The following is a 12,556-nucleotide window of genomic DNA, read 5'->3' as shown; positions in this document are numbered from 1 at the left end:
TTAAGATGAAGGCTTTTTAGTTATTCAAGAAACAGGAGAGAGAGAAAAAAACTGATCTCGGACTCGTCTCGTGACCTCATCAATGGATGGAGTCTCTGCCCTATTTAAGCTTATTTATAGCCCGGGAGTATAGGTTCGGGCACAGACGAGCGGTCTGCTTCGGCACGCGCGCTCCAGAATGAACGCCATCCGATATATATACGCTAGAGCGTGTCTGTGTCTGCTGTGTAACCGCGGCAAAAGAAGAAGAAGAAGAAGAATTTTGTAAAAAAGATTTAACGTCAACCGGTTGGGAGAGGGACTGTTGGCGTGTAAATGAGGAAGCTCCTTATAATTTCTTTTTTCTTTTCTTTTTTTTCCATCTCTCTCTTATATTATACCATTTTTGCTTCCCAACGGAAATAGTGACTTGCCGTATAAAATTTCAACCGGGGAGCAAATAAGAAAAAAGAACCGAATGAAAATAAATAAGAGAGAAGCCAAAAAGATGGAAAACTTGCGATGATAGCCAGAATGAATCTATTTCCGTCTGGTTCGCGAGAGAGGTGAAATGAACAGTGTACACACAGCAATCAGTTATCTTTTTCTCTCGCGGTTATAGGTGTTGGAATAATTGAACAAACACATTTTTGTCAGACCTTGTGTGCAGGAATTTGGCGAGAATTTTACAAGGGATGGCAATCGCCTTGCGTCATTTATACATTCGCTGTTGATTATCCTTTTTTCTTATTTGAAACCGTACCCAATGATCGCCATCGTTTCTTCACGACGGGAAACCGAGCGGCCCTTATCAATAATACGGAAACAATAGCCGTTGAGGTTCTGTTGTAACGTTTCGAGTCAGCGATCACGATATCGTCGACTGGCGAACCAAAATCGTTCCAATCCATTGCTCCGCGGTAACTGCCTTTGTTTCACCTGATAGTTATCCCGTTACACAAGGAGAATTTTTATTAATAACACAATAACAAGCTCGCCCTTCTCAGGTTTTTTCTTTGGTCACCTGGTCACCATCACGGCGGTTCTAAACGGGTAACTTTTTACTACACTAAATCACCCGTGAGAAATTCGCGGGAATATTACAACCAAAACGGTAGTAGTGTACCCGGTGGTAGAGTAAGTATTATACACGATTAAAAGAAAAGGCCGGCAAATTAAATTGATCCCAATGAAAAATAACGTTACATTAAACTGGTTTAAATACCGCTTTTGAATATCAATATAAAAGCTAGCCTTCTCAATAACGGTTTTTTTCCTTCAGCTATTGGATTTCTCTCCTTTCTTTTTATACGTTTCTATACATAAGAGCAGCAGGCGCTATTTAACACCGCCAAGGATATTTCCTTTTTATTTTACTGTGTATAAAAATCTCTTCTCCTATAGTTTTTTTCAAGGGGGGAGCTTTTGTTTTGCTTTGGTTATTGTTTACAATGCAGCTAAGCAAAACGAAATGTACGCGTCTTAACCTTAAGGAAGGAAAGGCAACAAAAAAACTAGTTTGCCCCGGTCCCGATCAGGTAGCTGCATAGCTTTTGCTGTTTTGTTCATGTGAGCCCTTATTCGGTTACGACATCGACAACAGAGAATGTGTATAGGCTTATGGACGTTGCAGCAGCAAATGCAATTAATTAGATTCGTGTAGAATGCCAACGATATATGGCCGTGACACATAATCACAGCTGTGTTCTACACAGTCACATACCAATTTGGAATGGAAGTGTGTACTATCACGAATAATACTTGCTTAGCCGAGCGTGACTCTGATGACGAATGATGGGAAGATGGTCGGTCATAGAGGGAGAACTATGCTGAAATTTACCAGAATGGACATGTGTATTTTATATTTCAGAAAGGAAAAAAAAAAAGACAATATGCATTCGGAATAATGATTTCAAAATGGGTTTCATGAATACTAAATTTTCTCGTTTCTTTTTTGTTCAATTTTATTTGTTTTTTTCTAAGGCGTCCTATTCAACCAAGGACACGGTAAAGTGGATGGGGAAAGTGAATGCGAAGAATAAATATCCAACCGAGTGCCGGTCACACGCGTGAAGGATGTGCCACACAGCGTGCTGTGCTGGGTTCAATTCAGCAAGCTGATCGCGCAGCACCAGAGACGTTGAATAATAATGAGCTAGTCACGAATAGAAGAAAAATTACTCAAAGAAATTCACGCTTAGATTTTTCACGCTATTTATTGCCACGGCAGTTAAGTGGCCTTGAGCAGCAATTTCATTTATATTACCCCCGCCTTTATTTTATTTCTCTTAATATCATCCCCCCCAAGACATCCGGATTCACGGTCAGCTGAGTGCGATGTCCTCGCGTCAAACGAATTGCTCGGGTTGAAGATATAAACTTGCACAAAAGTTATTGGCTTCAGCCCTTGCTGTATAGTCTAATGTGGGGGATCCTCCAATAAAACCAGTTCATTTTCCCATTCCTAAAAAAAACTTGTCGTGAAATGGCCATAAAAGAGACCGTGGGTGAGTTATGTGAACAACACGGCTCTGCGCTGAGCTCGTGCTGTTGCTCTGTTATATTATGGACGACACCATCACGCGATAACGACAAACACAAATATTTGTGACAGTGTTGAAAAATTCTGACGGACCTGTTAAATGGCGGGCAAACAACGGTACACATCTATTTCGGTGAAATTTACAATGCCCCCAACCATATAGGCGACAGCAGCCGCAATGTACATGGGGAAGTTGATTCGCTTGGCGAGCGATGATGAAAGTTTCCGTGTGTGCACACCCCGAGTGTGCTGTGTCTGTGTGTTGTTTAGTGGATTTTCACGGTCTGGCGGGACTGTTGGCCGGAGTTGGCGGTCGAACAACGCCTACTTCACCCGGCCATACTTGTTGTCCCTCTGTCAAACACCATGGAAATCGTTATGCAACTCTTTACCAGGGTCTTTGTGGATCGCCAAGTTTTACAACCGATCGAGGGTGCTGTATGAATGCGATCGACCAATTGTTCAAGTCAGTCAGCCATCAAAACCAGTCCCACATTCAGTTCCGTCTAAACTTTTGTCGGTTATTCAATACAAAAGCTATTGATCAACTCAGGATGTTACCATTTTAATTGCGCCAGCATCATCGTTTCTATTATTATTTATTTGACAATTGTCACTTCCGTCATTTATTATTTTCAGCGATTTTCGCTTTTTTGTTTTGAAATTTCTAGACTGAAAACACGACCGCTAGATGACAGAGCATAAAATCCAAATTCATTGTCAATGGCCATCTTTCGAGAAAATAGAGAAAACATTAACATCCACCGCTAGATGTCTCATTTAAAGTGAAATTTTAAAAAGCCCCGGGCTACCCAAACCCCACAACCACCGTTAGACCGTTACTGAAAGAAAAGAGAAGAAGAAGAATTCTCTATGCGTCTTCTCTTTCCCCCATTAGACAACAAATGACCGAACAACCATGAACGTCGATCCCGCTTAGTGAAACCGATTCTTTTCAGTTTGGTGCTTGGTGAACCGCCAACTTGTTGATTGTGTGGTGGAAAACATCGAGGCTTTGGTGGACAATGTGTGTTGTGACGGAATGAAGTGACCCGAATGTTTTTTTTCGCACACAGTTCATCACAATGCATGCATCAAGACGGCAGAAAAAGGCTCGTGCCAGGCCTTTCTCACCCCCTGTTACTTCACATCTGCAGTCCTCACCTGCCTACAAAGTGGCCAAGCTCGTGAGAGGGCAGCAAGGCTTTGGATTCACGATATCTGGCCAGGCTCCCTGCATCCTGAGTTGTGTTGTGCCCAATAGTTCAGCAGACAAAGCTGGTCTGCACGCAGGGGACTGTTTGTTGGCTGTCAACGGTTGTGATGTCAGCAGAGCACCCCACGATGAAGTGGTCAGGCTGGTTGGTTCCTGCATGGGAATGCTCAGACTCCATCTGGCAGAATCTGGCATTCCAGCCACAGCCAAAGGATACTCTTCTTCAGATGAGGAATCAGACACAAAGATCAGAGTGTCATCCAAAATCAGGCCGCCCAGAACCAGACATCATGCAAATCGGTAAGAACACAAACACCTTTGGACTAATATTCTTATCAAGTTTTATCTCATGGTGAGTGCCATAAAAGGATACTGATTTGGGGACATTTGTTTCATAATTCTCAAGATTAAAACGAAAGGGAGCAACTCCTCCCAGCCGTTCTGAAAGAGTCGCAAGAGATTTGCATAGTCGAATGGGAATGCCCGTTCCTCCAATGCCGAGTCATTCTTCCGGGACCAAGAGCCGACGTCGACGGAACTCGAGCAATAGCAGCCAAGAACATATTGGCAACCTCATGTCGTCACCTAACCTCCACGCCAGAATGAACAAAGTAAGATAATGGAAAAAGAAGAAAAATAAATTCCAAAATCGCTTTCAATCATTCCTCGTTTCGGCCAAGCTAACCAATCCATCATGTGTTGACTTTGTCTTGTGTAACGTACAAGTGTCGGAATCCCTGCCGGACGCGTTACGGCGAAACGATTTACGACTGCACCGTAACCGTCTCGGATTGGTTTAGCATATTTTTTTAATTCAAATTCTTTTTTAGTTTTCCCGTTTGCGTTTGTCTATCGTTTTTTTATTTTAAATTTAATACTAAAATTACTATTTTCTCTAAAAATCAGCAGAATAATGGAGTTGCGGCCGCCAACGTCACCGGTCAACTCATGTACCGTTCAGTGGTGGGCTACTTGGGAACGATTGAAATGCCGGAAGACTCTAGCAGTCAGTCGTCACCCAGTAGCGGCGTGAGCGGAGGGGGTCTGAGTGCCTCTGGCAGCCATTCCAACAGCAATAACAGTGCAGCGGCCCGACTGGCGGCAATCAGGTGAGATGGCGTCGGTGACACTTGACCCATTCGTTTCTCCAACCTAATGTCGTGTTGATTGTCGTGCAGGAGCTGCGTGCGTCGTTTAAGGGTAGAGAAGAAGGTTCACACGTTGGTGCTGCTCCGTGTGTGGGGACCCCGACCAGGTGCTGGTGGTGGTGGAGTGGTCGGTGCTGCTGCTGCCGCGGGCGGAGCCTCCAATTCTTCGTCGACTTCACGAAATAATAATAATAGTAGTAGTAGTAGTTCAGGAAAGATCACCTTGACCAGCCCGGCCGGGGCTAATTTGGCTCGTTTTCCTGCACGACGTGTCGTTTTCTGTGGGGCTTACGCCGACGACGCCCGTTTCTTTGGTCTCGTTACATCTGCCTCCCACGACTCGGACGACGACGACGATCAGTCCATCAGCGGGTCGGATCACGAAGACAAAATGCTCAACACCCATCGCAAGAATTCGGCCGCAGGTAACAAGTGTTTTCTTTTTTTTTTGGGTGATGAAAACCCTCACGATATGTACCGAAAAAGGTTACCGATACACAATGAAGTGTCTCTTTGGCGGCGTGCCTCAGCAATAGACACTTAGACAGTCTGCTGAAATCGGCAATACCGTAATGATCGCCATCGTTTTCTTTTCTTTCGGTTTACCCATTAGATTTGCCGTAAGAAAGAACGAAAGAAACAACGTTCCCTAATGACTTTTCTCTTTTTTATCTTCCGCCTTTTTGGTGTAGGCTTCACGTCGTGCCATGTTTTCATGGTGGATTCCCGCTTGGTGGCCCACGAAGGGCACGCGGCCCGAGCCCACGCGTTCCGCTTCCAGTGTACCCCAGCCGCCGGAGGTGATGGACGATGTCTGGAGTTCCCTCCCACGGCTGAACCGATACTACAGGTTGGATAGATACACAAATATGGCGCATTTTGTTTTTTCGCTTCCCGATTCTCACTTTCTCACACCTGAGAGAATTAACATTTGATCGTGCCAATTAAACCCTCCTTATACTACTACTACTCCACCTCTTTATATGGCCAATATGATAACCTTCTCGAACTTGGGTTGATTATTACCACCACTAGGCTGTACTCTCCTTGTGCGCTTCCTCTGGATGCCACGGAAATAACGCCATCGGATTAATGGGCTGGGCCAATCCTCTGCTGCAGCAGCAACAGCAGCAGCAGCACCAACAACAGCAACAACATAATTTAAGCAGCAATAGCAGCAGCAGCAGTAATAGCGACTCTGGAATCTTTCGTGATCGCGATGATGGCAAGAACAGCGACCGTGACGTGCAGCTACAACTGCGGCATCAGCAAGATCAGCTCATGTTGCATCACCAGCCCATTTCACTTCCGCTCAATGGCAATTTAGACCGGCTGACGGTTCGTGCCATGCCGGACCCTATGATGGCCATCAAAAGTCCAGGCGAGCTGGAACACGCCGCTCGGTTACGAAGTTCGATGCAGCGTTACCTGAACCAACAGCAGCAGCAACAACAACCGCAGCCGGCCATGCTGTTGCTTAACCGCAATACGGGGACGCACCAACATGTTAATCCATCGCTCAGCGTTCGCGCAACTATGACGCTGGAGGAAAAGTTGAGCCCTCAAGTTTTCAAAGGCCGACCTGGCGGCCTACCGCACCCCGCCAACAGGTAATAACTCCATCGCACTTGGCAACGCCGTTGATTAGTTGAAATTGCTAGTAATCAAGTCAAAGAGGTCTCGACCGGGTTCACGGCCTTCGAACTGTTTTATTTCATGTTTTTTCTTTTTTATTTCATTTTGTTTCATTTTTGGCTTCGTGTATTCTTGCTGCGCCCTGGCAGACCTGCTCGAACGCCGTCAGAACGCAGTCGTGCTCGCAGCCTGGACGATTTAAGTAAAAGCTGCCAACAGCAGGCCCGTATGCCGGGCGATCCGCCACAGCATCATCACCACCATCACCATGCTCAACAGCTGGGATCTGACAACGGTTTAGACAAGATCGATTGGGAGAATAGTACTCCTTTTGATCCTGTCGTGGGCTGGCACAGTTTAGCAGGCCAGTCTTCATCAGGATCCCCGCCGCGACAGAAACTACTAGCCAAAAGACTGGAATATAGAGACGATGGCAGTGAGGAAGAGGAAGAGGAAGAAGAAGAAGATGAGGAGAACGAGGTAAAATATGGAATTTCTTTACAAAAGAGAAAACTTTTTGATTGATTAGAGAGTCCCGACAAAAAAAAAAAAAAAAGTCGAATGGGTGGAGGGAGAGAGACGCCAGCCACAGTTGAGAGAGTTTAATAGGAATCCGAAGCAAAATTGTTTAAGTGTGTCTAATCAGGAAGAGTATCGTTAAGGCTCGACTGGAGCAAGCGAAAGGGATGCTGGGGCGTTACTCAACCGACCCCAATGGTTTTCTAGTGCGAAATAGATGGCGCTCTGATTTCTTTGGTTTGCTCTGAGCGGAGGAAAAGTCATTTCCCATTTTTGGTGGCCGACCGCTGCTCAAAGGCGGATGCGGTCGCCGCTGGGCGTGAAGTTACCCCATTCCTTCGGAGATTTTAAAAGTTTTTTCCAATGAATTTCGATACGGCACGCTCTATCTTTTGGCCGTCGTCTCGTTTCATCACCGTCAACGCCACCCGCAGTGCGATTGTTTGCTCTCGTGAGTGTGAGTCGATCATGAGAATAGCCCGAGTTTTCGATCTTCCCAAGGTATTGCCGCCGGCGTCGGATCAACGGTGCGGCCAAGATGAAAGACCCGGATCGACCATAGCGGCCACTATCGTCGCCTCGGCAACCAACAGCACCAGTGAGCCCATTCTGGCTGGGACGCTCGAGAAACCCATTCAGCCCGACCAGCAGCAGCCGCAGCCTCCTCCTCCTCCTCCTCAAACTTCACAACCTCAACAACAACACGTTTGGATGCAGGGATTTGAGAAGCTCCTCGAGGACCCCCTGGGTCTGCGAGCCTTCGCTGTGAGTACCTTTTATTTATTTTATTTTCAGATTTTGTTGTTCGTGATTTGAAACGATCGCTCATTGTGACGTTTTTGACCTGAACACACATGTGCACACAGGGATTTCTAAAGAAGGAGTTTAGCCACGAAAACATATATTTTTGGGCCGCTTGCGAACGGTTTCATCGGCTATTCCCCACCGAGGATACCACGACGGCCGCTTACGAAGCCCAAAAGATTTTCGAACGCCACCTTGGCCCAGCCGCCTCTGAGCCTGTTAATGTCGACTCCCAAGCGAGACAAAAGGCTGAAGATAATCTATGCCAACCTAGCCTGGAATTGTTTGATCAGGTAAAATGTTTGTTTTGATGTCGTAAAAGTCTTTTTACTCAATTCCGTGTTTTTGTTCTTTTTATGTTTTTGTTGGTTTCAGGCTCAGAAACAGGTCTTCAATTTGATGAAATACGACTGTTACCCAAGGTTCCTTCGTTCACCATACTTTCGTGAATGTCTTCAAGCCATGCAACAGAACGAGCAACCTCCCATTGCGGAGCTGACCCTTAATGATCCTGATTTGAATATTGACTATGATTTCGGTGAGGGTGATAGCGATAGCTTGCGCAATTTGGCACTGAAAAAGAGTGGCAGCGATGCTGGTGAACGACGTCGTAGATCCTTGTTGCCTTGGCCCAAAAAAGATCGGTCAAAATCCAAGGTCTGTTCCCTACTGTTTTGTACGGTTTTCTTTGAAAGACAACGTTGTATGACTTTTTCTTATTTAAATTTTGTTTGCAGGATCGCGCTGAATTTGATTACAGAAAGACGTCCAAGAAGAAAAATCGACAGGGTAGTACCAGTAGCGGCCCAGACAAGGAAAAGGAGAATGCGACGGACGATGAAGATCTGTTCATTAAGAGAGCCGCATCCAAGGATTCGGTGGCATCCGAATTCAGTGACAAGGCTTTCCACATCCAAAACACTGCCAGTGCTGTGCCGCTGGTCAAAGTCCTTCTTCCCGACATGTCTTCTGCAGTTATTGCTGCCCGGCCAGGCCAAAGTGTTCAGCAACTTCTCAACAAACTTTTGGAGCGTCGTGGCTTACGCTTCAATGCTTTCGAGCTGTTTGACAGCCACCATTCCACCTCTATCGAGCTGGAACGGGACGCTTCTGTGGTCGGTGGCATGGAAATCCGCTTAGAACCCAGAGTCGTCTTCCATCTACTACTCCTCCAGTCGGGCAAATCGCTGATGATCCGTGGCCAACCCAGGAGGCAGCTAGGCGAAGTCGTTAAACCGATTCTCTTGAAATACGGCCTCAAAATTGAACAGTCGATTATCACTAAATCGGCTACTGGGGATGTCGTCCAAGCAAAAACCATGTTAGCATCGCTGGATGGTTGCCATTTGAAGGTGAGAAAATGAGAGCTCGTAGCGTTCATACAGAAAGATTTCATGATTTTGTTATTTGTGTAGGTTACAAACCGAGACGAAGTCCATGAAGATTTTGGTGAAATGGACCGTGACGGTTCAGGTCAAGCCCATGGTGAACAATCTGATGAAGCGGAGGAACTTCCAATCAAAAATAGTGGAAGCCTGTTGGGGCGTAAAGGATTGAGTCGAAGAAATTCTCTTCAGACCGAACGGAGTAGAACGGTCTCAGGCAAAAAGCCCATGGCACCAACCAAAAGCGAAAGCACGATACAGAATCCGAACATGTCTGTCGCTAATAAACGACTTTCGCTCCACGATTTGCCCAAATCCAGTTCGACGGCGCATTTAATGCCTCCACCTCGAGCCCCACTTGGTAAACAGTCCAACTTTATCTCGCTCTTATCAATAACTTAAGACTTTGTTGTTGTTCAACATCCAACAGGATCGAGAAAGTCCAACACCCAGCGTAACCCACTAACACGCCTGGAAAACGAGGCGCTCTATGAACGATTAAAACGAGCTCAGAGATGCAGACTTGAAGACCAAAGAGGCACAGAAATCAACTATGAACTGCCGGACTTTCTCAAATTGCCAGGGCGCTGTACCAGTGGCGACTATTCTGACTCACATGAGTTGCCTCTCGACGGAAGAGCTTCGGAACCCATCGGATGCCGGCCAAGAAGAGTCTACCAGGTTTGTTATTGACTGCACTGTTGTGATGGTGAAAAAACAGAACCTTAATTTTATTTACCATCTTCCAGGAATCATATGAATTTCCACTGGATGGCCGAGCATCTGAACCACTCTTTTCACGGCGTGACGTTGTTTCTGATCCGCGTTCCAACGGAACCGCAATGAGCGGCTCTTGTGCCTCACCGGATTTCGCCGCAATTGCAGCACAGATCCTGGACAAGAGTTTTTCGGCCGATGGGCTATTGCCGACTCATGAGGAGGCTGACATGTATTTCGGATCGTCGACGCCGAGTGGAACGATGGAACTAAAATCCAGTCAACCGTCTCATTCCAAAATTACCGTGGCTGCGGCTAAACAAAATGTGGCCAATGTCGCTGCCCGCATTGCGGCCATCGAACAAAAGGATCAGGCCAAACAGAATGCCGCGAACCGCCAGGTATGTACTACGCTCCATATGCTTGCTCTCAAATCCCAATACTCATCGCTGTTTGTCTTAATATCCTCTCTCTGTAGATTGCCAAGTCGGATTCCAATTCAAATTGGGATGACTTGCTTCTCGATTTAGACGTGGACTGGCGCTGTTACCAGGGTCGTGAGACGGATGATCAAAAACAACAACTGCAACAACACAGTCGGCCGAGGAACGTTCCCTCGTCACACCAACCTCTCAACAGTCGACCTCCACTTCCCACGCCCCCTGCCCTAGAGTTACTCGACTTGGACGACCCGCTGACCGTCGCCAGCCCAGCGCCGCCTCCTCCTCTACCGCCTAAACCAGGCAAACCCAAGATCAACGAACCGTTCAAAGCCCCGCCATCGAAACCGATGCCGCCTCCACGGCCACCCAGCCGCAATATCAATACTTCCTCCAGGGTGAATGTTAGTTTCGTTTAACAACAGGTCCCGCGGGCTTTTTTTACTCAATTTGAGTGATTCCTTTCATTTTCTTTTATCAAGTCTTCACTGGAAGTTGATTATTAAGTGTGCCATATTATCCCTCAAATTGTTTCAAGCGTATATTGAGCGTAGCTCGATCGGGAAACCCGGTAAATTGTTTGTCTTGAAAGAACTCAAAGGGTGTCATCATTGTCTATCGGTTCTTCTTCTACGCGTCCAACCAGCGTCACCCAGAAAAGTTGAGGTCGATCGTAGGCCGTCACCAACACGCCTTTGTCCGTAAAGGGAGCTGCTCCTGTGATCATGCAGTCCTTTAATTCGAAACTGGTCATGTAGCGGATATCCCAGCTGGGATCGTTGTTTTTCCCAAGAATCCACAGATGCAGAAAACCGTCTTCCGCAGCAGAGACAAATCCGCCTTTGACTGGAAATATTTCAGTTATCCAGCGAATGTGACCTGCGATCTCGGATAGGCATTCCATCGTCGGCAACATGTAGGCCCGGATTAATCCCGTGCTGAAAGCTGCGATCATAACTAAACAACAACAAAAAAAGACATGAGATTTTTTTCCCTAAGCCATATTGAAACAAATTTCTTCTGCAACTTTCCATCCCACTTTTTCACGATCAAATTTTTTATCTTTTCGTCGAATTTTTTATGTACTATTTTCATTCTAATAACTCGTGACTCTTTGACTCTATTGGGATGAGGTGATAAATTACCGTTTTCTCCCCTGGCTTCAAGGATAAACATGCTGGTGCAGCAGTTTGACAATTTCTCCTGAATGCGTTGAATTTGAGACCAAGAATTGGGTCCACCTTGAAATAGGACGATACCTCCTTGTTCATCTCCTGCCGCCAGATATTCTGCGGACACGCAGATGACCGTGGTAGGGAACTTTCCCAGTTTGCTTTGAGACAGCATGTCCTGACTGCCTATTTCCCATAGACCTTCGTTGCTCCCTGTCGTAGAACATGATTTTGTACTTTGTAAAACTCTTTTCATCGTCCTCCTCCTCCGCCCGGATTTGTCTATTTCACCTGTGTATATATACCCGTTGATCGACGCCAGAGAGCTGATCCATCCTTGCTGATCCAGTATCCTGTTTATATCCGCTTTCCACGTTTTAGTCGAGCAGTCGAACATAACTCGCAGTAGATGATTGGTGTGGGCGATTATGAGCACGGGCTCGTCGCCGTTGTCGCACCACAATACCTGCCAAAGAAAAGTATTCGATTGGACGCTACCTTCTTTTTGTCTTAGTTGTGACTTCTTTATTGTTTGTGTTTCAAACTTTCGGACTTGTATATCATCGGGTTCATCGACTATTAGCTCGTTAATGTCCAGCACGTGCTGTTGTTGGATATTTCCCCTCTTGTCCAGAATCATCAACTCTATCGCGTCAGAGTGTACTATTGCAACATGACTGTCACTGCTCTCTTTCCTGTTCGTATGTGTAAAAAAAAATTTTTAAACATCAAGCTGATGGATAAATTTCAACAAATATACAATTGTGAACTGGTCCTTTGTTTTTACTCACTTCTGGCAAACAGCAAACTTGCCTTTACCGGCGCAAATGTCATCTTTGAGTGGGATCGTGTTCCTGATTCCCATTATTGTTTTAAAAATGGGCAACTTCTTGTTAGAAAGCGTAACCGCGGCAACCAACTATCTCCTAGCATCGCTGTGTGATTCATTGATTATATTGAGTAGTATGTCGTTCCTTGTAGTAAATATAATATTTTAAT

At 45.9% G+C, this 12,556-nt stretch overlaps 1 protein-coding gene and 1 long non-coding RNA gene across 3 annotated transcripts; one reads left to right on the top strand and one right to left on the bottom strand.

Annotated features, from left to right (window-relative positions):
• Positions 1-3,335: 3,335 nt before the first annotated feature.
• On the top strand, positions 3,336-12,331 carry LOC124328983 (regulator of G-protein signaling 12-like). 2 transcript variants are annotated; one of them, XM_046787848.1, is made up of 15 exons: positions 3,336-4,037; positions 4,144-4,348; positions 4,647-4,846; positions 4,916-5,310; positions 5,578-5,735; positions 5,921-6,495; positions 6,670-7,000; positions 7,541-7,804; positions 7,906-8,136; positions 8,219-8,500; positions 8,581-9,195; positions 9,259-9,589; positions 9,659-9,909; positions 9,978-10,346; positions 10,424-12,331. In XM_046787848.1, the coding sequence occupies exons 1-15, from the start codon at positions 3,607-3,609 to the stop codon at positions 10,802-10,804; spliced, it is 5,019 nt and encodes a 1,672-aa protein (XP_046643804.1). In that variant the 5' UTR covers positions 3,336-3,606; the 3' UTR covers positions 10,805-12,331. The 2 variants fall into 2 exon arrangements, with proteins under 2 accessions (XP_046643804.1, XP_046643803.1); XM_046787847.1 differs by having other exon boundaries at positions 3,337-4,037; positions 4,644-4,846.
• Positions 12,075-12,488, bottom strand: LOC124329287. The gene is made up of 2 exons (XR_006916734.1): positions 12,349-12,488; positions 12,075-12,252 (listed from the first exon to the last, which is right to left on the bottom strand). It is a non-coding gene; the product is annotated as an uncharacterized LOC124329287 (long non-coding RNA).
• Between the last annotated feature and the right edge of the window lie 68 nt (positions 12,489-12,556).

Source organism: Daphnia pulicaria, chromosome 3 (assembly GCF_021234035.1).
Source record: "Daphnia pulicaria isolate SC F1-1A chromosome 3, SC_F0-13Bv2, whole genome shotgun sequence".
Classification (NCBI taxonomy): Eukaryota; Metazoa; Arthropoda; class Branchiopoda; order Diplostraca; family Daphniidae; genus Daphnia; species Daphnia pulicaria.
Note: the sequence above shows the minus strand (reverse complement) of the source record. Positions and strands in the feature narration are given on the sequence as shown.